The 25,224-nt window shown below is 41.5% G+C and overlaps 1 protein-coding gene across 4 annotated transcripts in view; it reads right to left on the bottom strand.

The window, feature by feature from the left end:
- LOC129332770 (cGMP-dependent protein kinase 1) overlaps positions 1–25,224 on the bottom strand; it is a 157,110-nt gene that overhangs the window by 6,297 nt on the left and 125,589 nt on the right. For all 4 annotated transcript variants that reach the window (XM_054984006.1, XM_054984007.1, XM_054984009.1 and 1 more), the window contains 4 exons: positions 16,590–16,729; positions 12,506–12,595; positions 5,137–5,278; positions 2,089–2,252 (listed from right to left, as the gene is read on the bottom strand). In XM_054984006.1, coding sequence (XP_054839981.1) covers positions 2,089–2,252; positions 5,137–5,278; positions 12,506–12,595; positions 16,590–16,729 — 536 coding nt within the window. The remainder of the gene's footprint in view (positions 1–2,088; positions 2,253–5,136; positions 5,279–12,505; positions 12,596–16,589; positions 16,730–25,224) is intronic.

The raw sequence follows: 25,224 nt of genomic DNA, 5'->3' as shown, positions 1-25,224 counted from the left end.
TTAGGTCTGTTGCAGCTAATATTAGTATTTATTCCATGAGATGACCACGTGAATCTGGCAAGAATAGCCGAGTAATCATGGATTCATAATGAAGTGGTATGTAGAATTATCAGCTGTGAGAACTATCATGGCAAAATTGCAGTGTAGTCCTTTTGGAGATTACTCCATACCAAACCTATTGAATTCAGTGAGCGTTGACTGGAGTAACTGCATAGGATTGCACTGTTGGTTTCACAAGTGTAATAACTATTATGGAGTTTGAACAGGAAATACTTGTAGGAGAACAGCGATAGTGATGAAGAGTGTCACTGATTCTGCATATTGGTTGTTTTAAGTGCTATTCTACAAATACCAGTGGATTGAATGTATGGGAGACTGTCTCCTTCATGTATAGTCTCCCCTCATTTTCATTCTCATTATATAGAAGAGTGTTTTTGTGACCAAAAGAAATCATGCTAAGGGATCTGTCACAGCAAAGTAGCAACTTTCTTTCAACTTCAGGTGCAGTGGTAGGATTCCTCAAACATTTGCAGCAGGATATCCACAAGATTAAAGACTGGTTCCGAAGAACGGCAAGTGAAGCTCAACTTGCTGAATATATTATTGTTGCCCTCACTTCCTTGCAGCACCACCTGGTGTCCCCGAAAAGCTGCTCCTGATGGGAACCAGGACAGGATGTACCAAAGAAGGAAAAACCAGCGAAAATTAGCTTCTCTTTTCCCAGGTGGGGCTGTCTATCTGCTTGCACAAGGGGAGGATTTCATTCAGGATTCTAGAATTTGTACTTGTATTAGAAAACTAATAACACTAATAACACAATTTTATTTTTAATTAGTCTTTTTTCTGGCATCAAATATATATATTTGCAACTTTAGGCTGAGTGAGATATATGCATTTTTAAGATGCACATATAATTATATATGCATATTATTTAAATTGTGTAAGACTGCATGCAGAATGTTTTTTGTTTCTTTGCTATAATACATATACTTCTCTTGGTGACATAATTGTAACTATTAATAGTGTAAAAGGGGTTAACTTTATATTTCCTATAGTGGTATGACAATTAAAAAATGTAGCTGTGTCCATACTTTGTATGTATGTTATATAATTGATTAATCATGATTCTGATTATTATGTATCTGGGATGAAAATTCACTTGAAAACCATGCATTGTCCTAGGATGAGAGTAGTATTTTAGTGCACAGATTAATACAGACAAACAATTTAGACATCATGGATGTGCCTGTATGCAAACAGCCACGCTGTCTGAAAGGGTCAAAGATGCCAGGGGTCTGAAAGTTAAGGAGTATTCTAAAATTTGGAATGAGGCTTTTGATACTAGCATCCAAGCATTTGCAAAAGCATGAATGCAAAGGCACACACATAAATTTGACCACTTCAAACTGAGAAGCATTTTGTGGATCTTAATATATAACTATGCTGCTTATGCAATGTATCCTGGTGTCTAGGTGGTTTTACAATTAGGTAGGCATTTTTCTTAATAGTCAATTTAAATGTGGACAATTATAGTAGGAAGCCATTGGCTCCTCTCTTTTCTCAGTTGAATAGTGGTTTATATTTTTTACAACAGCCTATTATGTATTTTAAAACAGATGAACTGAGTGCTATCTCAGGGCTCCTTGATGTGTACAGTGGCCACGGCACACTGAACCCAACCATCTTGCATGCTGCTGCGAGCCTATACTTTGATGGGTTTGTGATAGTATGCAAACAGACTCCTATTATTTGTGGTTCCCATTGTAAACTGAGAGCCACAGAATTTAAAACTGTTGTCATGCACCTTGGAGATTGCATTGACCTTTAATCTCTCTTTACCTAAACTAATGTTACAGGTGGGTGAACCTTTATATTGATTGTTCCAAAGCTGTTATGGATCAGCATGCTGACTATAAAGCACAAAACAATAATGAACAGACTGAACGGGATAGTTTTCACACCTTTTTTGCCATCATGGAATATGCCAGCTCTAAACTTCCAGTTCTCTTAATCAAAGTGACAAAGCCAGAAATATTCTCTAATTTGCCTATCTATTTTTATCGGCAACTCAGATTCCAATGTCCATACCTGCCAGTCAAGAGCTCATACATTAAGATTCCCAGTGACCAGTAGTCTGCTGAAATGTCATGACCTTTGTTCAGGATGATCTCTGGGGCTACATACTCTGGAGTTCCACAAAAAGTCCATGTTTTCTTTCCAAATCCTATTTTTTTTGCAAAGCCAAAATCGACCTGTGAATGAAGGTTCACACACCATCAAGGAAGAAAAAATAAATAACAATTATATGAATAGAAAGGCTTGAGGAGATGATCCTGTTTTGATTAGGATAAAGAACATCAGAAGGAAAGTTTTCACCATGGGAACATTCTTAAAGCAAGAATGCTGGCTGTAACAGAAACAAAAAGGAGGGCCACGTAGCAGCATCTTTTCAGAGTTAAAGATATGCAAAGGAAAAAGCAGACTATAAAGTGCCCAGGAGTGGACGTAACACACCAAGCCTTCTGGACAGATTTTTATCACTTTTAACAAGCTTCTGGTGGTTGTGTATGTTTTATCATGTGCCTGGTAGCACTTTGGGAGGCGGGCCAAGAGGTGCTGGTGGTATGATACTAGTGGACAGAAAGAGTTATGGTGGTGGGAGAGCAACAGACCAGGTAAAGGAGAGAAGGGATCAGTGGGTTATGTGTTCATTCATTCTTTGAGTCCTTCTCTCAACTGAAGGAACTCTGGCAATCTGGCTGATCATCCATCAAGCTTAAACGCACCCTACAGCCTGGACTTAATACTTGATGAGCAGGCCAGTTGGGTACGTATCAGAGACCTAAGTGAGTGAAGAGGGAGGGGTGACACTTTCTCAACTTTGCCCTCCCTCCATTCTCCTTGTTCAGCACTAGGCTTCATGGGTGGTGGTTGCCATGGTCTGTTTGGCCTCTTCTGGCACTCTGGTTTTGTTAGGCAGACCCCAATTTGACTGTATGTACCTGATGCTGGGGACTCAGGACAGAATAGGGATTTTGGTGGTGTATTGCCCAACAGTCTGCTTGTTCATACTGAGTCTGTCCTAACAGGAGCAACTCAGGAATTCACGGCTGCCATAACCATGGGGCTGTCCCAGAACATTTTGGTACCTATGCATACAGGGGGGGGGGGTCATACACTCGATTTGGTTTTCTCTGGGGATAAGGTACATGGTTTGGTAATGGGCCGATTTAGACTCTTGGACATTCAGAACTTCTGTGAAGGTGGGGGACAATCAGGATGGTCTGCTGCAGGAGGCTGATGGGTCAGGGGGTGGGGGGAGATTTCCTAATATCTCCTAGGGATTTTCCAGTCAGCAAGACTGGCTCTCCTGTTGCACACTTAGTTGACCTGGGGAATACAGAGATGACCTAGGCTGAGGATACAAATCCAGATATGAGTCTGGAATGCCCTTGGTTTACTGAAGAGCTTCGGATGATGAAACAGTTGAGTAAACTGATCAAAAGTAGAAAAAAAAAACATGAAGCGAGAACACAGGTGAGAAAACAGTATTGTGCCTACTCTGTGCAGTAATAGCAGAAAGTAAGCTCACTTCTCTGCCATCATTGCATCTGCACCATGCTGTCCAGGAGAGATTTTTCAGGTTGTGAAGGGGCTTCAAGCAGAGGATGTTAACCCAGAAAACATTGTGATTCCTTTACAATGCATTTTGCAGATAAGATTGCATGCCATCTACCAGGACTTAGACACTGGATGTTATAGGAGTGCATTCTGCTCCTAGCTGTATGGATAACTTTCAGTTAGTGAGGCCTGATGAAGTGGACTAGCCTGTCTTGCTCCTTGGGAGCCCAGTTTGGTGTAGTGGTTAAGAGCATGGGACTCTAATCTGGAGAACCGAGTATGATTCCCCACTCCTCTGCTTGAAGCCAGCTGAGTGACCTTGAGTCAGTCACAGCTCTTCAGAGCTATCTTAGCCCCACCCACCTCACAGGGTGATTGTCATGAGGATAATAATAACACACTTTGTAAACCACTCTGAGTGGGTGTAAGTTGTCCTGAAGGGTGGTATAAATTGAATGTTGTTGTTGTTGTTGTTGTTGTTGTTGTTGTTGTTGTTGTTATTGCCCGTCATGGTTAATAGTATCATTTATGCATCTGACAAAGAGAGCTGTGGTTCTCGAAAGCTTATGCTACAAATAAGTTGGTTAGTCTTGAAGGTACTACTGGACTCTTTACTATTCTGGGCTGGGTTAGTGAGGTCAGGAGGTAATACATGCCTCTCTAAGAAAAGGTGTAGTTCCATTTACTTTGAAAGAGGCGGCTGTGAGACTGCTCCTGAAGAAGGCATCCCTGGGCTCAAATCACCTAAACAACTACCACCCAGCGGCTAATATTCCATTCTTTGACAAGGTGTTCAACCAGATAATAGTTACACAACTTCAGGAGGTCTTGGAGTTGATGGATTATCTAGACCCATTTCAATCTGAATTCAGGCTTGGCTTTGTGGTGTAAACAGCCTTGGTTGCCCTGACTGAAGAATCTAATACACATTAACACAAATGTTGCCTGCCTCTTGCTTTTGTAGCCAAGGGTTTCTTTTTCAAGGATAGCATAAAATGAGTTCCACAGGTCTTGTAACTAGCTAGGATTAAGCAGGTTTGAAGCCTAATTGTTTTAAATCATCTAACAATAATACCACACAGATTCAGCTCTAGAAAAATTGAACACTGGAGAAAATAACAGTGGTATGTGTTTTTTTTAAAAGGCAATTTAATGAAGAAATTGAAAATTTAATCAAGCACCAAAAGTATGGTGCTTCAGGAGGAAACTGAAGATACTTCTGAGTGAAAGTACACTGAAGACCTTTAAAACCAACAACTGCATCTTTTGCACCTTTAGAATTCAGAAACAGTGAGACGAATTTGTTTTTTTTCGTTTTCTTTCTAAACCGATTTGTCCTGGGACTGCAGTCCTGAATACTGCTTTTCAGCCAGAAGCACTATTTTATGGCTGTTATAAACTTGTTGGAGAAGGCATTTTGTAATGGAAGAGGAGACAGAGCTTTAACTATAAGGCAGTGACCATGACATGGTAATATTTTCTTGCTGCTTGGAAGAAAAATATCTGAGCACTCACCAGTTTGGCATAACCTCGATGATCTAGGATGAGGTTTTCTGGCTTGAGGTCCCTATAAATGATTCCTTTGGAATGCAGATAGGCAAAAGCTTCTACCACACATGCTGTATAAAATCTGGTTGTAGAATCTTCAAATGAACCTCTGCATAGCCAAAAAAAGAAAAGAAAAAGGACAATAAGTTATTTCATTTTACTTAAAAACAGCTTATAGGAAGAAGCAAATTGGATCAGGGCCAGTTTGTCAAACTGGGTCACTAGGGAAATCATGCACATTTTCTTGGGCATCCACTTCCCAACCATATGCAAGCCTACTTTTTGACATGACATGTTCTCTCATTTATATCTTTATCTAATTCTGAGCATGGTCCTGGAGTATAAATCAATCCTCACAATGGGGCCACGTACAGATATGGGTGATTTTTCTACCAAACTGAAAAGTGGGGGGGGGTAGTGCCTCCCCCCCACCCTAGAGAAAGCACAGTCTGTGAAACTGAAATTGCTACTCACAGTTCCAAATGCTATCTCATTAGTTTTGCAAGATTTCAGCAGAAACTATGGGTAGAGATGGGAGGCTTGAAGCAGAAAGTATGCTTTATGTCCAGACTGCCCACCACTAGCAGTCAGGTGATGTGTGGATCCAGGCTATGGCTGTCAACCTCCAGTGGGGCGGAAGAGCCACTGGAATTACAACTGATCTCTGGATCAGTTGTAGTAATATAATTTAAATGGCTGCTTTGGAGGATGGACTCTAGGGTATTATACATTGCTGCGCTCCCCTCCCTCCCCCAAATCTCCAGGAATTTCCCAAACCAGGGTTGACAACCCTAGTCTGGGCTGACATGATTTTCCCATCAAAACTCCTCTGAATATCTGGCTGGTAATGAGAAGAAGTTTGCAGTAATGGGGGGAACAGAAGAGTCACACTGTCACACTGGGGGGGGGGGAAGGAAGTGACAGCGGGATCATAGGAATAAGGACGAGGGGATGAAGGGCTGGGTGAATGGGATGTCCCCTATATGACAAGTTTTCACAGATCTCCACTTCCGCATATATAAACGTGTGCATCCTCTCAACTACATAAGCCTGCACACAGCTTCCTTTTCAGCTGGTACCAACACAATGAAAAAGGCAAGAAGCTTGACTAGCTCCCCCCTGCCCCGACCACACTGGATGCAAAGAGAGGAGCCTCTAAATAATTGCACTGACCTCACCGGCAGTATTAAGTCTTACAAACTGAAAAGCACAGCTCAGGCATTTTTAGAACGTTATGCCCATGAAACCAGCTGAAGGGCTTGTCTTGTCAGGAGAGCATATTTCTTATATTTAATGATGTGGCTGCCAGAGAAACCATACTGTGAAACAGCTGTAGGGTTATGGTGGAGTCATATTTCTCTGCTTGTTTGCTTAGTTATGGTAAGCTTATAATTTTTAAGGCCACAAATAACTTGCCCACATGTTGCATTTTTTTTCCACCGGTGGGAACAAAGTGGCTCATTGACATCACTACTTTATAATGAGCGTATTGCAAAGTCTGAAATAATTGCTATATATTACAGTCAGCTGCCAAGTTAGTATTGGATGTCAGGAACTAGAAATGGTAATCCTTCTTCTCATGTACAATCAGAAGCGTTGAGATTGACCATTATAATCAGCAATTAAAATGCCTTGAAAACTATTTATTGGCAAGCTGTATAGAGAAATATACTGCATGCTTCCTTGAACTGTTTGTAGAATAAAACTTCTTAAGAAATTGCAGACATCTTTATAACTACCCTTCTGCTTTTATATCCCTGAATTCATTCAAGTAAACACTTTAAAGCAAGGCTGAAGGATAGAAAGTGTTACAACATATTAGTGCTACATTAAATAGGAATTAATAAACAATTATGGAATCATTAACAGCAGATGCCATTTAAATTATATTCTGCCTTGCATCTTCCCCACTTGAGCAATACAGACAGTGGACTCCTAACTGGAATTTTTTTTATAGATCCTGAGTTTCAGACACTGGCCAACATTTCTATTTCTGCCTTACAGTTGGTTAGCAAGTTAAAGATGCTAAAGGATTTCTTGGAATGAATGCAATTATAATTTTAATGCCAGCTGTAAGCACTAATGCACAGCAAGGAAGTAAAAGGTGAATAATATTCAAAGCTAGATGGCAGCAGATACCATGAATATAAGAGGGAAATAACTGGTTTATTTTTCAAAAGCTTCTGCAAATTTTTTAAAAAACCTAATACTTAATAAATTGGATTTTACTAAGCTGCTTTCAATGTTTATTGAATTAGATTTAAAAAATAAAATATACTTCTAAAACTCCCAAAGAAAAGTAACTATACCAGTAACTTATACAGGAAAACTAACTTATTCCAAATAGTTACCTTTCCCCTTTTTGCCTTGTCTTATTTTGCTATGACAACCTTGTCATGCTTACTAAACAATTTCGGGTTGGATCCAGACTAAATATTCCAATAGCAAAATGGAACTTCCCTTGCTTCCCCTCCCACTGCAATTCACTGATCTCAAATGCCTCTACACTAATGTAAGGAGTATGAGAAACAAACTGGAGGAACCTGAAGTCTTAATACAGGAAGTGGACTGTTGCCTAACAGGCATTACTGAAACTTGGTGGGATGAGACTCATATTTGGAATATTAAGATTCCTTGTTTAAAAGAAACAAATCAGTGAGGAAGAGGAGTAGCATTAAATGTCAAGGAGGACATTTGTGAGGGAATACATGAATCTGAACATGGAAGGTCTGCTGAGAGCCTCTGGGTAAAAATAAAAAGAGAAAGAAATAATAGTGATACTATGGGGTAGGGGGAGAGCCACCAAGGATAGACCACCAAGCCAGGCAGAAGACTTTGATGATACACTCCTAGACCGGAGACCAGACAAGACTCTCTTCACAGGTTGGGGGAGAGCCGCAGCCCACCCCTTCTTCCCTTCCACTCCTCTAGTTTTTGTCCTCACCTTCCCTCCAGGGCTCTGCTGTACTTTCCTTTCATTCATTCTGTTCCCCTAGTACTGTTTATCCTAGCTGCACTGCACTATACTCACTCACTAACACAGCACGCCAACCCACAAAACAAGAAGAGGGAAGGGAGGAGGAAGGAGTGGTTTGACTATGACAAACAACCAATCATCAGACAGTGGGCTGAAGATGGGTAGGATGGGCAGGACAAACAAAACCAAAGAAAACATTCTGCATAAGGAACAAAGGGGAGTCAGAATCGGCTTCAAAAAGAAGATTGGGGTAAAAGTGGTGTCAAAAGAACTGGGAAAAATCTGGGGAGGGGGGAACACCAAGTGAAAAACTGAAGTCAAAAAATGAATGCAGAAGTCAGGGGATAAATCAAAGCTATATGGGGCCAGAACCGATGAAAAAAACCCATGCGGGGAAAGCCCTGATTTGGGTTATAATTGTTCACTTTTGTTTCCAAGATTTCCTCCTGTGGCTACAAATTCTGACACTCATTGTCATTGACCAGCGACTTTGATCCTTCCCCCATCACAGGGAGGATTCAAAGGCAGGGAATCAGGAGGCCTGGGTTTAGAATTTAGTTATTAAAGCAGTCATTCTTTTGGGAAGTCTGCAGAGAAGAGGAAGAAGAATCCCAAAAGGCAGAGAAATCTCTTTCCTCTGTTGCTGGGGAAGTTGCCTGGCCCACTTGTACTCTCACTCTGCCCCAGGCCCAGAGCCATCTTTAGCAATTCAAAACCCTCTTCTACTACCCTACCCAGTCCTGAGGCAGCAAGATGATCTCTAGCCTCTTGTTTTCCTCTGGGACATTCTAAGCACCAGTCTCCAGGGACGCAAAGCATGACTTACATTCCCCCAGGAGGGCAGTTTCAGATCCCATTTGACTCCAGTCTAGCTATACAGCTACAGTTTAGGCCCCCTGCACAAGCCCTTTCAGCGGTCTAGCAGGGTACTTTGAATGCCTGCCATATTTTACAAATAAACTAACCTTGGTCATGAAAACAGTACTGAAGAAGAAGAAGAAGAAGAAGAAGAAGAAGAAGAAACGAACCAAAAACAATTCATTGCATGGGGTTTGAATTAGGAGGCCCATGCAATGATCAGTGATTAGGCTCCCTGAGTGTTAATTCTGTGCACGTGTGTGTCCACTAGGCAGTGCCTCAGATCACATGATTACTCAAGAGTCAAGGACTCACAGCTGAACTGCCTTCAACAAAAACTAATGTGTTTGAAGTGATGTCAGCTGATATGAATGATACATCTGTGGTTGCTGATCTGTGACGGCTGTTCATTAAACAGCTTGAAGCTGGGCAGCCAAATAAAATCATAAAATCATGAAAATATACCCATAAAACAATCATTTTAAAAATCAAGGCTCCCTACACTGCAAATCTAAAAAAATGACTACTGCAACAACTGGAATGGTAACCCATAAAAATAGTGATGAATCCTAGTGACATAAATAGAAAGGATTAAGACCCTTCCAAAGATTTCCGAAAACAAAAAAGTTTTCACCATCTGTCTAAAATGTGACAGGAAACAAATCTGGTGATCATTCATCATGTACATGAGCAGCATGTATCAATCAGCCCTCTGTTGCATTCTGATTATTAAAAGGCTCTTTGGTATTAAGCAGCAGTTAACTACATGAGGTTCCCTCTGGGTTTTTCTGCAGTGTTTTTTTGCTACAGCTTGGTTTCTTAACTGCATCACGCCGCCACCCCCCCCCCCCCCACCTCCTTTATACCCAATATTGTTTACTTAGTCATTGCTCTTCTGGTTTTCTTTGGGTTTTCGTGTGTTTTTTAGACCATTTGAGTGTGTGTGTGTAAGGGAGGGGAAAACCTGATACAGTTAAGAAGCCAAGCGGTATGATCCTACTGGGTAGTTATATGTTGTCTAATGTCAATCCTAGAATTGCTTGTGCTCTGTTTCAACATTTCTTCAACTCTGTATTGGATCCTTGCTAATGCTATGTCTTTGTAAACTTGCATTTACTTACTCAATGGCATTGTTTATGGAAATGGTTATTGCACTAATCTCATACTACATAATCCACTTTGGGTCTCAGTGAGAAAAGTGGACTATAAATGAACAAACAAACAAGCTGAAGCAGAGATCTGGTGACTTTTGGGTTTGAACCATATTTGATATTTTAGTTAATTCCCAATACCCATGAGGTCTTTTGGAGTTGAGTTCCTCGAACAGCAGTTGCTAGGGGTGTGCACCAAAATCAATCAATCAGCCAATCAGTCAATCTGTGTGATCTGGATCCATCTTTTAGGGATACCACAAAAAAAATCTGATATCCTTGAAATCGGGGTCACTGGCCACTATTCTCTATGGGGAAAACATATTGGGGGAGGGGGCATTGTAAAGCAAACACCAGCAAATTTGCAGGAAACCTACTAATGACTGTCCAATACCCTCCCGCCAAATTTCATGAGGATCAGATCATGGGATCCAGTTCCATGGATCCCTGAACAAGCTGCCCCCAAGCACTCTCCAATGTTTCGTATGGGGAAACATTTCCAAAGCTTTTAAACTCAGTGACTTGTAGCCCCCCCTACCATGCCCCGGCTTTGCTTGGGATTTTCAGGTTTGACATTACTCCCTTGCAAGGTTAATCAACAAAGCCCAACAGAACTAAACTGTAGCAAGGGAACAAATGTCAAACCAGAGAATCCCTTTACTGAAGCAAGGTGGTGTGTGTGTGGGGGGGGGGTTGAGGTTGCTGAGCCACAGAGTTTAAAAGGTGTCTGGAGGTGGCTTGAAGTGTTCTTTTGGAGCTCATATGGGGGTGGGGGGTGGAATGGGAGAGGAATCCACTTTGCCTGCTGCCTCCTCCCCATCCTGCCAGACTCACCCTGCTACCCTGCAGCAGCTCTGAGCTTGGCTCCATTTACAGCACTGCCCTCTCGCTCTAAGCTGTTACCTCTGCTATGGCTGCCTGTGGTGGCTGCCTACAGCTGGATAATTCAGCCCAGCAGAATCTGGCTGCCCAGATTGTATCTGGGGTTTGTCCTGGGGAACAGGCGTAGTTGGATTATGCTAGATCTGCATAAAGCCAGCTTGTTTGCCAATTCCTAGACCCGGATTGAACACCCTTAGCAGATGTTCTGCTTCCCCAATGTCACACAGCTAACCATTTCTGAAACTGACAGGAATTTCAAAGCAGTTTATGCTTCTGATATGGCATGAGGAAGTTCTGGTCAAAGCAAGAAATTCCAGAGAGTGTATATACACAATTTCTTGGATCTGGGCTGTAACTTGGAGTGGAAATATTGGTCTACATTTAGAATTTATATTTTCCATGGGTAGAAAACATGACAGTGTCTATAGTTAAAATGGATGAAACCAAGATACCTATGCTGAACAAAAGCTGTGGTTTTAATTACAATGGTTTAATAATAATTTTTAATAATAAAAGTTCTGGTAAAGCTTGGTAACAAGACGTGGAGCCATTGTCTTTGTGGTTGGTTCCATACAGAGAAAACACATCCACATGGCACCTGCCTTCTTTCCAGGTCAGGTGTTCTACCACATAGTTGGCATCATTCCAGACCTAATTCCCAACTTGGGTCCAGTGTGCAAATCAAAAACTTCACACAACAGGGCATCGGATAAATGCTTTTGGAAACCTTGGACAGGGCACCCAGTTTTACAAAGGCTCAGGATACTATAAGTGGGCTATTCTCAGGTTAGGCCAAAGGATGTGTGTGGCTAAAACTAAGCAGTTTGCTTCATAACTCAGGATTTGACTCAGGTGTCTCCTCTTCAAACCCAGTACTCTTTCCATTATGCAGGTGACTGTTCTCCTGGGTGCCCCCTTGATGAAAGCAGGGAGTGCTAAATACCCAGCTCATACAAATGCCACAGCTATCTTGGTCAGCCATGCCTGTGGAGTGTAGCATCTTGTGTTGAAACCCTCTATGCAAAAACACTGCAGGTGTGTTGTATGAATGCCTAACGTTTTCCAAAATAAGCTCTGAACTGATGAATTGTGAGAGACAGAGAATAAGCAAGAAAAGGATTTCCTGTTCAAAAGGAAAAAAGCAAGATCTTAAAACACAGACAATGGAGGATCAGTGAAAAGAAGGTCATTGGAGCCTCTTAATTTAGTTGCTATCATGGTCAGAGATGCTTCTTTTCATGCTACAATAGACAGTAGTGGGATGACTCCTGTGTCTTTGAAAAGACACGCACATGTTTTATTGTAATGAGTAATACATACATTCGGTTCTCAGCCAGAGCCCAGAACTTCACACCTCTGGGAAAGAATTTAGAATTGGAAAGTCTAGCTGTAAAGAATGCAGACTGATCATGTGAGTATTTTGCATGTCATATGAATTTTGATTCAACGAATAAAGGAAATCTCTTACCTGTCCCTGAGAATTGTCCAAAGCTCTCCTCCTAAACAAGCTTCCATCAACATATATAAATATTTGCTGTCCTTGAATGTCCTGTACAGCCTATAATGAAAGGCAAAAGAAGGAACAGTAATGTGAGTGCTTTGAGATATTAAAACCATATAACCACAGTGTAGCAGAATTGTAGAATCGTTACTGAATGAAAATTTACCACAGTAAATATAACACAGTAAAGGGGAAATGCTTATCTCCAGAGATCCTTGCAGTAACACTAAACAGCCTAGACACTGGATGCATGCAGTGGTAAGGTATCTTGACAGACAGCTGGATCACGGGTCTGTTAACAGTGTATACAGTTGTTTTCTAATGGTTGTTTGTTTGTTTATTATAGTCTGCCTTTCTCATTGAGACCCAATGTAGATTACATTGTATGATTCATTTGCAGCATTTTGCACCAATGAGACAGTGTTTTATAGTGGTTAGAATGTTGGACTAGGATCTGGGAAACCCAGGTTTGAATCCCTGCTCTGCCACGGAAAATCACTGGGTGACCTTGGACCAGTCACACTCTATGAGCCTAACCTCCCAGGGATGTTAGGTGGATAAAATGGAGGAGATGAGAATGATGTAAGCCACTTTGGGTCCCCATGGAGGAGAAAGAAGGGGTATAAATGAAGTAAGGAAAAAATTAAAAAACGTAAATCTAAGCTGCAAAGAGGTTTGCAACATAACATACCACGATAGGCCTTTTCTTTCCAACTGAGGGAACCCGTAGCCTTCTGTATTTTGGGGGAATTAGGCCGGTGTTGAAACGTATACCTTCCCCTCAGTTGCTAGATTGTCTTATGGTAGTGAGTGTGAAGCTCTTGGGTGTGAGCCTGACCATGGCCCTGCCTGATTTTCTTAAAAACAGCAATGTTGCAACATTGGTGTGTTGAAACCACCACCACCATCACCTGCAACTGACAGGGGGAAAGGCTGCAATATGGCTAACACAAAAACTCTGCAGAGAGCTCTGAATTCCACTTGATGTTCTAGAGTTTCTGTCTGTGCTTCCTGTACTTTTCAGTCCATTCTTTTTTAGCAGTTATTTTTATTTTTAAACAACAAGGTGCAACATTGGTGCCTGAAAAAGGAAAGAAAAAAACTTGTACATTTCCTCAGCAGATCAACTGACGAAACTGACATGTCGTAAGCCAATCAGTTGACAAAATTGACCTGTCCTCAGGCAGTCAACTGACTAAACTGATGTGTTCCCCAGAAATCCATGGCAGAAACATGGCATTTTTCAAGTGCAGAGAAAATAAAGAGACAGCATTTGGGTTTGACCTCATTAAATGCAGAAATACAGAGGCCCAAAGCAGATTTGATCCTCATGGATCAAATACCCAGAAAACTCAGTCTAAGTGTGCATGTGGAAAAACCCTAGTTATGGCTTCAGGTTGTGATTTAAATTCCTTTTAAATTCTTTTTAATACTTATGGTTACAAACATATGGTTAGGTTTTCACTGCCTAACCACCAGGTTGGATCCTCTCATACACCAGATTTCACACATACCAGCCTGTCCTTTCCAATAGTTAGACTGAAGAGTCCTCTTTCCCCAGACTAAATGGTACCATACTGAATGGTACTGATCATCAGAGACAGGCCTCACAACTGGATACTCTGTCCTCTCTCGGAAGTAGAGTTAAACCACTCCCTCCAACCTTTCATCCCCTCTCTGAAAGTTGATTGGATGCTGGAGTGGCACTCCTAGAGACTAAGAGATGAGACAGCTGAGTGGCTGTTTTACTTTTGCAGGGCAGGATAGCTTTCTGTCTGTCACACATACCATCCACAAAAACCAATACAAGCAAAAACAAATCAATAACCAACACCAACAGGAGCAGGATTTTCCCCTCAATATGGATCAATTTTAATAAACAGCTTTCATTTTCATAGTCCTGTAAAGGTATTTTGGCTCATATAAGCCAATCCAAAACTAGAATAACCTGTCTTTTGTTTTTTCTTTACTGCAGATGGACTGTCACATGTTTGAATCTTCCTCCATTGCGGGGGGGGGGGGACCTTTCCTAGTTATAGAAAAATAGCAAAGAAAGAAAAGTTCTAGGCTAACCTACTACCTGAGAACTATGAGCAAGACCTTTTTCTACAGAACAGAGTTCAAACTTTTGATTCCTCCACTTTTAGTTCAACATCGTAGAGTCCAAACAAACAAACAAACAAAAAGCATTATCATGATTCTGCTGCATATATAGATTGGTTCTAACTAGTTGGATGGAATCTGTATCATTCTTTGTATCATATCTGCATTATTTCAGAATAACATAGAAACTATAGTTGGTGATGTTAACAGCATTGTATTTGCTGTGGGGGGGGAGGACTGTTGTTCTAGGAATTCTACAGCATGACATTCTGTTAGCGGCTGAAGTGATTCCGCACATGTTGGATAATGCACTTTCAAGGCACTTTATCAATCGTTTGAGGTGGATTTTTTGTTCTGCTCACGAAAAAATCCGTTCCAAATGATCTATAATGAGGATTGCATTATCCAATGTGTGTGGAATCACTCTCAGAAAGAAATGTTGAGGAACATCTTACCAGCCATGTAACATCTAGATGAATATAGATCTCCTTCCTGTTTGCAGGTAACATAAGTCTGGGTGTGGCCAGAGAAGCAATCCTTTTGGCATGAGCCAAAGGACTCTTGGCCCTTGGCTCTTGCCTGATACTTGCAGCCTGGGGTCTGTGACAATTAGCCCAATGAACAAGGACCCACTCAAGGTGTGTGTCTTTTGTTTGTGACCCTACTTGTTTGATTAATGTATCATACTGTTTAATTTAGAAATTTCTGTAAGCTACTTTGGGTACCCTATTGAGCAGAAAAGTAGCATACAAATGCTTAAGTCTTTTGCAAGCCCATTTGGGCCAGAAGACAAATGCTTTCTACTCACGTCCTTCTAATAAGTACACAATGTTATTTTTCAAAGAGCTGTCAGCAGATGTGCTTTTTTCTTTTCTTTCAGCACTTTCAAAGAAGTGCTGCTAAAAATGCCACAAATAATTTTCTAATCTAATTTTTTTAAAAACCCAATACCATCTGGATATCAAAGGATAACTTCCCGCTCTATACCCAGAGGATGAATATGTGGGAAAATCCATGTAACGAGACAACTGGGAGCTGGTAACATCCCTCTTACATGTGCTGTGTTATACAGCAGGGTTGACCTAAGGTCTTCAACAAATCCCCAAGTTTCTACTGCAGTAAGCAGCAAGCAGTTTCCCTTTCTGGAAGAATGTTTTAAGGACTCTAATGCATGGCATCCAGAGAAGGTACTCCTACAGACAATTCCTTGGCTTTTTTGTGTTAAATTATTGCTGTGACTGATCGGCTGATCATTCATTTGTTATGTTATTGGCTCAGAATGGTCAGTTCATGTTTCTCAGTGGGTGCTATCATTGTTAGGAGATGGTCCCCTGATAACTCCAACAAGTATCCATTAGAACTTGGAGAAGATGAGCCCTTTCTGCTGAGGGGAAGGAGCTGACGTGTACTTAAGAAGACAGGGACAGTTCTTCTGAGTCTGGAAAGATATAACCACAGGAGTGGTAAGTACGTGTGGTTTGATCTTACTCATCAGATGCAGGTATTTTATGAAGCAGAGCCCAAAAAGCATTTTTGTGTAGTATGTGTCTTTGACAGCCATCTGTAAGTCATATTCATGTATAGAGTTAAATTTCTTTCTCTCTCTGGATAGAGAAGGGTTCACATCTTCGTTGCACACACACTCATCATAGTTCCCCTTATTCACATTTCCCCCAGTGTCTATGCTTGCATTGTTTCTTATGCTGTTGAATGGCCTTGAGAATAATATAATTTTAGTCAGTACATTAAAAATCCAACATTAAGAATTACAGCTCCAGAAGAGTGGCTACATTCCTTCTCAGGGCCTTAAAAAGTGAATGACAATGTTTAAAACAGATGAAACAACCTGTATATCAATTTCATCGACCCTTGTAAGAGAGAAGCTGAGAAGTGGAATGCATGCTGTTGCATATGGGGAAGTTGGTTTGGGCAAGGGAAATGACAGTACCTCACAATAAAATCTGAGTGCGCCCCTTGCATGATCTGCTTCTCTGAGCGTATGTGCTCCTGTTGTCTTGTGTCTACTATGTGGCGTTTCTTTAGTATCTTCATTGCAAACGTTTTTGATTCATCACTTTTCAACTGGACCTTGAGTAAAACAGAAAATTGAATTAATTGGAATTAGTGGGCATAAGAAATCTCCAAATAACTACAATTCAGACTTGAATTATAGCTGAAGGTAAAAGTGAATAGTATTTTAATGCAGAATGTATACACAGTACATAAAAGTGCAAATACAACCAAAACAGCTGGTCATACTAACAAGCAGAACTTTTAGAATTCTAAATAGCGAGTTTAGTTTAGTTCCCAAATGCCACCTTATCTGAAGGACTGACAGGTGATCCATTCCACCAGCCTCCTTGCTCAGTCTCTGTATATTCTGTGACCTGAAACATTCCTAAGTTTCAGATCTTTTCGCTAGCACTAGCCTAATGTTTTCTTCCTTGGATACCTTCTGCCACCAAGAAATTCTTCAGCTCACCATTCTATTCTCCACTTGAAGTGGACCAGCTTTTGTCTACCCTAATGGGACCAGCTTGTGTCCACTAACGTGTGCACACACTGAACAGACATTAAAATATATCATTTGAGGGGGAAAAACAATAGGGCCTGTAACCTTATGTATTCTTTATCACAAATTAGATCAAAATTTCCATCAAATTAGATCAATCACATCTTCTATACCAAAGTAACAAGATACAAGAATACAAACTACAAGAAACCCTCTCCTGGATCAACAACACACAATTCTTATCTGATTTCTGGAGTGTATGCAATAGTCATTTTGAACAGGATTCACAGAAGAGAGGTTTCATCTAGATTAGATTACTGGTCACATGTAGATTATATCTAGATTAGATTATTGCAAAGTGCTTGTGACAGAAATGGTATGAAAATCTCAGAACTGACAAACACTGCATCCAACAAGAGGCAGGTAAAGGCTTGAAACAGCAACAGGAAGGGAGGTGATTGACAGGCCCCTTCCTCCTTCTGTGGCTGGCCAGAGAGAGAATGGCAATAGGCAATAGAATGATGAGCTGATGGTTAGTGCTAAAGGAGGGGTTGACAATTGGAGCAAACTGAAGATTAGGAGTTGGAACCTGACCAGAGAGGATCAGGCTGAAAGCCCTCTGTCTAAGGAAGAAAGGGAAAGGTGTACCCTCACTGTGAAAAAAAGAGTTTATGAAGCACTTTTAATTCAAGTATGAAAGTGGAACAGCCAGCCCTAAATTGTACTGAGACAAAAGAGATCTGGGAAGTTGTAGTTGGCCCAGCAAGTAGGTAGAAAGGAGTCTCCCCTTTGGCCAAAGGAACAGGGTTATAGCTTGGATATAAGTATATCTTTGGCCCAGTATCTGGAGAGGGTTCTAAACTTAGTGGAATATCGTGAAGTCTGCAATAAAAGGCAGGGAGTGCTGTGGGTGCATAAATTGGAGCACCTAATCTGTGAAGGGGTGAAAGAGGAACTGTACTTCAGAGAGATCAATTTGATAAACCAATTTCTCTCACCAAAACCAGCCAACATAATAAACTCAACCAGACCAAGTGTTTTGTGCATCACACAAGTGAAGTAATTTGTGTAAAAACCACCTACTTACTGAAGCTTTTGAGTACCTGCCTATACTTCTACTTGTAAATATCCATCCTACCTATAAATAAACCTTATGTTATTTTTAAAACTTCAATATGCTTACTGTACCAGTTTCATTTATAAAGGAAATGTTAACCCCCATTTTTCCCTCTATGTAACCTTGACTGGGTAACATCACAAGCTATACATTCTTTAAGGGTGGGGCAATAAAGAAAGTTAAAGTTACAGCCACAAACACGCTACTGAAGGCTTCCCAGCCCAGGAAACAACTTCATTCACTTTGGGAGGAAATTTTTTACCTCAAAGTAGGGGAAGGGCAGTACCAGCCTTTCTTTGAGTGTCCCTGTTATGTATTGCTTGAGTAGAATGAAGGCTCCTGAGGCCTACAAAGCTATTGGTGTTTGGGTGCTGGCACGGCCAATCACAACTGTTGCTTTGTAGCCAATCGCTGTGCTGAAAAATAGATACTTGCATATAGTTCATGCGAACGAAGGATTCTAGCTGCTTACATTGTATTGGTTGTTGTACAAGTGGGTGTGGTTTCTACAAGTATAAATTAGTTCCTGTTGAGCCTGAGGCTTCAGTCTGTCTGCTTCCAGTTTTCAATAAAGATGTTTATCATAATAAAGAGCTGTTAATCTCAATATATAATAGTCCTCACTTTCTGAAATTAGGCAGGTGACAATCCAGGAGAGGGCCTTCTCAGTCACGGCACAAAATTCTGTGTGGCCCAATACATCAGCCATTTGTGATTCAAATTAGGTTGTTGGCAGAATTTTTTTAAATTCATAATTTTTTTTTGCTTGTGTTTGTCAATGATTTTCTGTTCATACTTTATTGGGCTCCTGCTGCATTATTCAGCTATAAAAATAAATGACAAAAGAAAACAAATCCTATTTGTAATGCCTGCATTACTAGCATGGATGGTGTACTGGCTTTTGTTTGAAATTATTCATGTTGGCAGCTGTTTTCTCTTTATTGAATGCATAATTCTGAGAGGAGCCTGGGCAATTTGGCAATGCTAAATGAATGGTGTAGTAAAAGTAGAACTAATTTTGCTTCTATTTTAAAACTTTGTAAACAAAGTATTGCAGTAAGGCATAGCATAAGGTAAATGCAAAAGCATGAAAAAATCTTTCTATTGGCGTCTGTAAAACTATGCATTGTCTCATGAGGTGCTGTACTAAACTATGAAGATAACAAACGAGTTCATGGTGAGACACAGTGAGGAGCAGAGTGCTCATTTCCAGCAAGGCGGCAAGTTTCATGAAGGACTGAAAAAGTTAGCAGCTGTGGCAAAAATGGAAAATGACACAAACCAGCAGTGAAATCATACTGCAACCGATTCAACACAGCGCCGGCCCTGAAGCTGACACCCACAGTCCAATAAAAGAAGCTGGAATCTGCTGTTTGAGGAGGAGGTCTTGGAGATGGGAAAATTGAATCCAGACTTCCCCTCTTCCTCCTAAATGGCTGATGGCTAAGCTGTATGTAGGCAGTTCTAACTGTTGGATCAGGTTGAGGAATCACACCAGCATTATGCATTAGGCCTGGATATGGTGATCTAGGTGGCCCATGATGAAGTTGCTTAACCTAAGCTGGCTCAGGTCAATGTCTGTCTGGCATTCTGCCTTGATTTTCACAATAGTTTTTAAAAAGTCAATTTAAATGTAATAAATGTATTGTAAACAGGGTTGTACTTTCCTGTAACCATTGTTCATCATGTTCTTCTGTGCAGGTGCACATTGGGACTGTGAATGCATAGGGCTGCCAACCGGAGAAGTTTCTATCGCTTCCATACTTCTCCAATAGGGGTCCACTTCCCCCAGTCACGTCCCAGCCTGTTTCCCCACCTAAACAGCCATGTGACTGTTTAGGCAGGAAAAGTGAACCCTTCCCCTCAGTTCTCCTGAGTCGCCGTGATCTCCTTCTGGACCTTGCCAGAGAGTTCACCGCAGGGCAGGAGGGGAGGAGATATGTGCCTGCATGGAAGAACTTGATAAACAATGGTTACTGGTAAGTACAACCCTGTTTTCATCTTCATTCTTTGTGCCATCATACATTGGGAGATTACCAAGCTATACACAATGAGGATGTGGGGTGAATCTCTCCAAGGCATACCTTACCAACTGAATCATGTCTGGTGTCTGGGAAAGTGGAATATACTTCTGTTTGGACAGAGTGAGTAACTTTAGAAACCAAATTTGCCTGGGCCGAAAGGGGGTTATGAGGATGCAATCTGACTTGCCCCTCTCTATTTGGCAAATGACTCTGGTACCAAGGGAATTGGCCGAAATGCGTAAAACAGGCAACCTTCCCTTACATGTTGGAATGCATCCCTAATAGAGAAGGGATCACTGCCTGCTGCCATAGAACAAAACACTTGTGCCGTGGCATTGGCTGTAGTTGCGAACAGATCAACATCTGGAATGTCCCACTGCAGGAATGTTGGACATGGATTGATACCATTCATGGTCCATTTGTGATTGGAACTCAGAGCCCTGATCAACACATCTGCTCTGGTGTTGTCTGAGCCAGCAACATTGATAGCCTGCATGGAAACATTATTGTGAATCACCCAATTCCAGATTGCAGTAGCCTCTGCACAAAGGGTTAGCGATGCCGTGCCTCCCTGCTTGTTGAGGTAGTACATCACTGTGATGTTGACTGTCTGTATTTGAATGTCTTTGTCCTGGAGTGTAGCTGCGAATGAGACAAGAGCACACCCTATGGCTCTGAGTTCCAGTACATTAATATGCAATGTCTTTCCCCTGTTAGACCATTAATTTTGTATAGCAACATCACCACAACACACACCCCAGCCTTGCAAAGATGTGTCAGCCTTTAGAGTGATTTGATGCTGTCTCATGACAAAGGGTATAACCATAAACAAATTGCTATCCCTGCACCACGACTCAAGAGATCTGAGAACTTAACTTGGGATAAAAAATTTATGGTTAGAGGAGTATGAGGATGCTTGCATATTCAGTCTCACAAAAGACACTACAGATGTGGTATCTGCCATTAACTCTACTCCCCTCCCTATGAGAGCTGCCCACCACTGTTCTGAAGCTGCTGCTATGTTCAACAGCACTGTTGCACTTTTTGTAATCAACGGTATTGCTGCCATCAAGAAAAGAGTGCTGCTATCTTAATATCTTTGTACAATGTTTTAAATGTTTTATATGAAATGTTTTAAATGTTTTAATGTTGTTATCTGCCCTGAGCCTGCTTGCGGGGAGGGTGGAATATAAATATGATAAATAAATAAATAAATAAATAAATAAAATAGTAACCTCTGTATCTTCAAAATGGTTTGGAAGCATTTTCTTAAGAACATGGTCTGGCCAAAGACACTACAGATTTAATTGCCTGTGCCCTATCTAGAGTCAGGGTACCCTGCAAGTTATGAAGTCCAAGACTGCGCCAGTGTAGGCCACTTTGTGGGGAGGCTCCAACCTTGATATTTTATATTGATCACTAGGCTCAGCCTTTGGCATGTCTCTAAGACCTGCTCAACATCATTTATCAACTGGTCCCTAGATGGAGCAGTGATGAGCCAATCATCCAGGTACAGGAAAAAGGAACATCCCAAAGAACTGAGATGGGCTACCACTGATGCCATACACTTGGTGCAGTTGAGAGTCCAAAGGACAAAATTGTGTATTGGAACACTTTGTTCAGAAATTTGAAACAAAGATATTTTCTGTGATTGTCCCTAATGAACGTGAGGAAATACACATCCTTGAGGTCATGGACAGCAAACCAGCTATTCTTCTCTAAGCAAGGCAGTACAGATGATAGTGTGACCCTTCTAAATTCTGACACTTTGAGATATAGATTTACAGTGCAACCCTACACAGAGTTACTCCAATCTAAGCCAATTGAAGTTAATGGGTTTAGACTGGAGTAACTCTGTTTAGGATTGCACTGTTCGATCTCTAAAATCCAGTATAGGCCCGTTTCCTAGGGACTAGGAAAAACCTGGAGTAGAAACTATATTTGGTGCCTGGGCTCTGAACTTCTTGAATGACTCCTTTTGCTATGAGGGACTGAATTTCTTGAAGCAATTCCCATAGGGAATTATTTACAGCTGCAGCAGGTAATATACACACAGGCAATTCCTTGAATTCTAACCCGTAATTTTTCACTATGGCTAAGATCCAAGAGTCAGATATCACTGATTCCCATTCAGAGAAGCAGGGTTTAAATCTGTCTTGGTAACAACAGTTAGGGTTACAGAGGCCAGAGCTCACTCAGAACTGTTTAGAAGGGCCTTGGGAGTCCTTGTGCTGCTGTGAGTGCTTGGGTCAATATGGAGCCCTTCTTCTTGACTGTGCTGGTGGGCTGAAAGGGGAATTGTGGCATTGACTGGCTCTGCTAGTACAGTCAGTGAGGCCTTCCATATTGTTGATAAGAATAATGGTGGCGTGGGAATTACCTGGTCCTATATGCTTGCTGATCACTAGGTGTCTTATGGCTTCTGTTTGCAGCAGACTGACTAGCAATTTTTTGTCTTCTGGGAGATCAGAGATGTAAGATGACAGCTTCTCCCAAAGATACAGCTGGTAACCACCCATGATGGTTTGGTAGTTACCAATAAGCAGGTTTAAAGCTGAGACAAAGTATTGCTTTCTGCCCATACCATCAAGTTTCCTGCCCTTCCTGTCAGGAGGAGAAGAGGGTATGTCTTGATGATGATGTTGTTGCACCTCCTCTGTAACCAGTGAAGAAGGTTGTGGGGGCTTCACCAGGGATGGCCAGGTGTTGTGTTTGACCTTATACATGAGCTCAATATTTGGATGGGATCTCTGTAGGTCTGTCCCATATATCTGTAATCTCTAGACCTTCAAGAATATGGATATGACCGAAGGTGAATCTGAGTAAAAGTTGCTGAGGAGCTTCTCCTTCTTCCTCGGATCTGATGAAGATACATCCAAGGCCAGTACTTTTGCCATCCTGGACATCTTCTCTGAGAAGATTCAGAGATCTTCATAAGGGGAGCTGAAGCTCTGGCCCATGTCATCAAGCGATGGATCCGAGGCTGTCTCGGATCTGACCTCAGAGGCAGCTGCCACAGGTTCATCTTTATCCTATGAGTCATACTGGGCCTGCAGTTGGGAAGGACAGGGCAGAAGTTGCCATCTCTGACCCAATGAGGTTGAAGGCATTAGGTCAGCAGAACAATGTCTCCCTGGATCCTCCAGCCACTGGCAATGATATGGTGGAAGAATACAACATGAATAGTGATGCCGGTGGGCAAAAGACAGCAGCACCGGTTTTGACAAAGCACATGGATCCGACCAATGGCCACAATGGTCTCTTGGATCTGATGAGTAGGACTGAGGGGTCTCCATTGAAACCCTGGAAGTTCTTGGATCTGGCAGTGGTGTCTGGGAACTCTGAGGGTCTTGCTCAGGCCCGGGTTTAGATCCATGTTTCCAGCCCTCTTCTTCAAGCTGTTCTGAATGATGAATCTCTGAGTCATGGGGATCAGCCTCACCATCAGAGAAAGACGACATTGGGGAGCTCGAGTGAGTCAGGGGAGTCCTTGGGTGAAGTTAAGCCGAGGTTGGTAGAAGCATGGATCCGACCAATGGCCACGATGGTCTCTTGGATCTGATGAGAAGTAGGACTGAAGCTGAGGTTGGTATAAGCCGAGGTTGGTAGAAGCATGGATCCGACCAATCCGATCCGACCTCACCATCAGAGAAAGACCACATTGGGGAGCTCGAGTGAGGCAGGGGAGTCATTGGGCGAAGTTAAGCCGAGGTTGGTAGAAGCAGTTTAAGAAACACACAAGCCAAATCACTAACCGTAAAGGGAAGTCAAACACAGTCCGAGGTCAAAATCAAACTGAAAACACAGTAGATGGAAGATAACAACAACATTCAATTTATATACCTCCCTTCAGGACAACTTAATGCCCACTCAGAGCAGTTTACAAAGTATACTATTATTATCCCCACAACAAAACACCCTGTGAGGTGGGTGGGGCTGAGAGAGCTCCAGAGAGCCGTGACTAGCCCAAGGTCACCCAGCTGGCTTCAAGTGAAGGAGTGGGGAATCAAATCCAGCTCTCCAGATTAGAGCCCCATGCTCTTAACCACTACACCAAACTGGTTCTCATGAACCAGGATCTCATGAACAAAGTTCTTTTCTTTGCAGTGGTACGAGACAACTGAGAGGGAAGAAGTTCCTTCTCTTGTGCGAGTGCAATCCCAATGTGAGTGGGACTTCACAGAAGAACAAAAATGAACACAAGATTCTCGATAGGGGCTGTGTGCAGCACCCCATATCTCTGCATGTATTGCTCCTAGGTAGATTCAATCTAAAGAGTTTCAAAATATTTTGACATCTAAAATGTATTACTCTCCTAGGAAATTAGAAAGAGGAACAATTGTTTGAATAGCAGCAGAAATGCCAAGGAATGGCACGTAAGCCTATCATGCCTGGAGTAAGAAATAACATCCACTAGCCACCTTTTCGGGAACAAGGTGCTTTTTCTACAAACAGGGGTCAGAAATCTTTGCAGAAAATCTTGGCATTTTGAAAGAGTGCTATACATCTTCAGTTTCCTGATCTTATTAGAATTCATCCATCTTAAACAGTGTCATATAAATACAAGTCAAGAGTTTCTGTAGCTTTTCCCAAGGAGCATCCAGTAAAAGTGATTTATATCTCTAAGAAACATCAGGGACTACTATACTGTGTCCTGAGCTATTATAGATGGAATCTCTGGAGTACACAATAAAGCAAAGTGTTTTATTATAAAAACATCTGTCTTTAGTGAGAAAAATGGAAAATTTAATTGGCAAAAACATGTTCTTCCAATCTTATCTTATATATTTTTATATGTGAAATATATAATATACTATGTTTTTTATCAATCTATTTGTGGTTTTAACTGTATAAATCAATTTGTTTTAATATGTTGTAATCCGCCCTGATCCCTTTGTGTGGAGGGCGGAATAGAAATCCAAATAAAATA

This window comes from Eublepharis macularius, chromosome 6 (assembly GCF_028583425.1).
Source record: "Eublepharis macularius isolate TG4126 chromosome 6, MPM_Emac_v1.0, whole genome shotgun sequence".
Lineage (NCBI taxonomy): Eukaryota > Metazoa > Chordata > Lepidosauria > Squamata > Eublepharidae > Eublepharis > Eublepharis macularius.
This window is presented reverse-complemented; position numbering and strand designations above follow the sequence as displayed.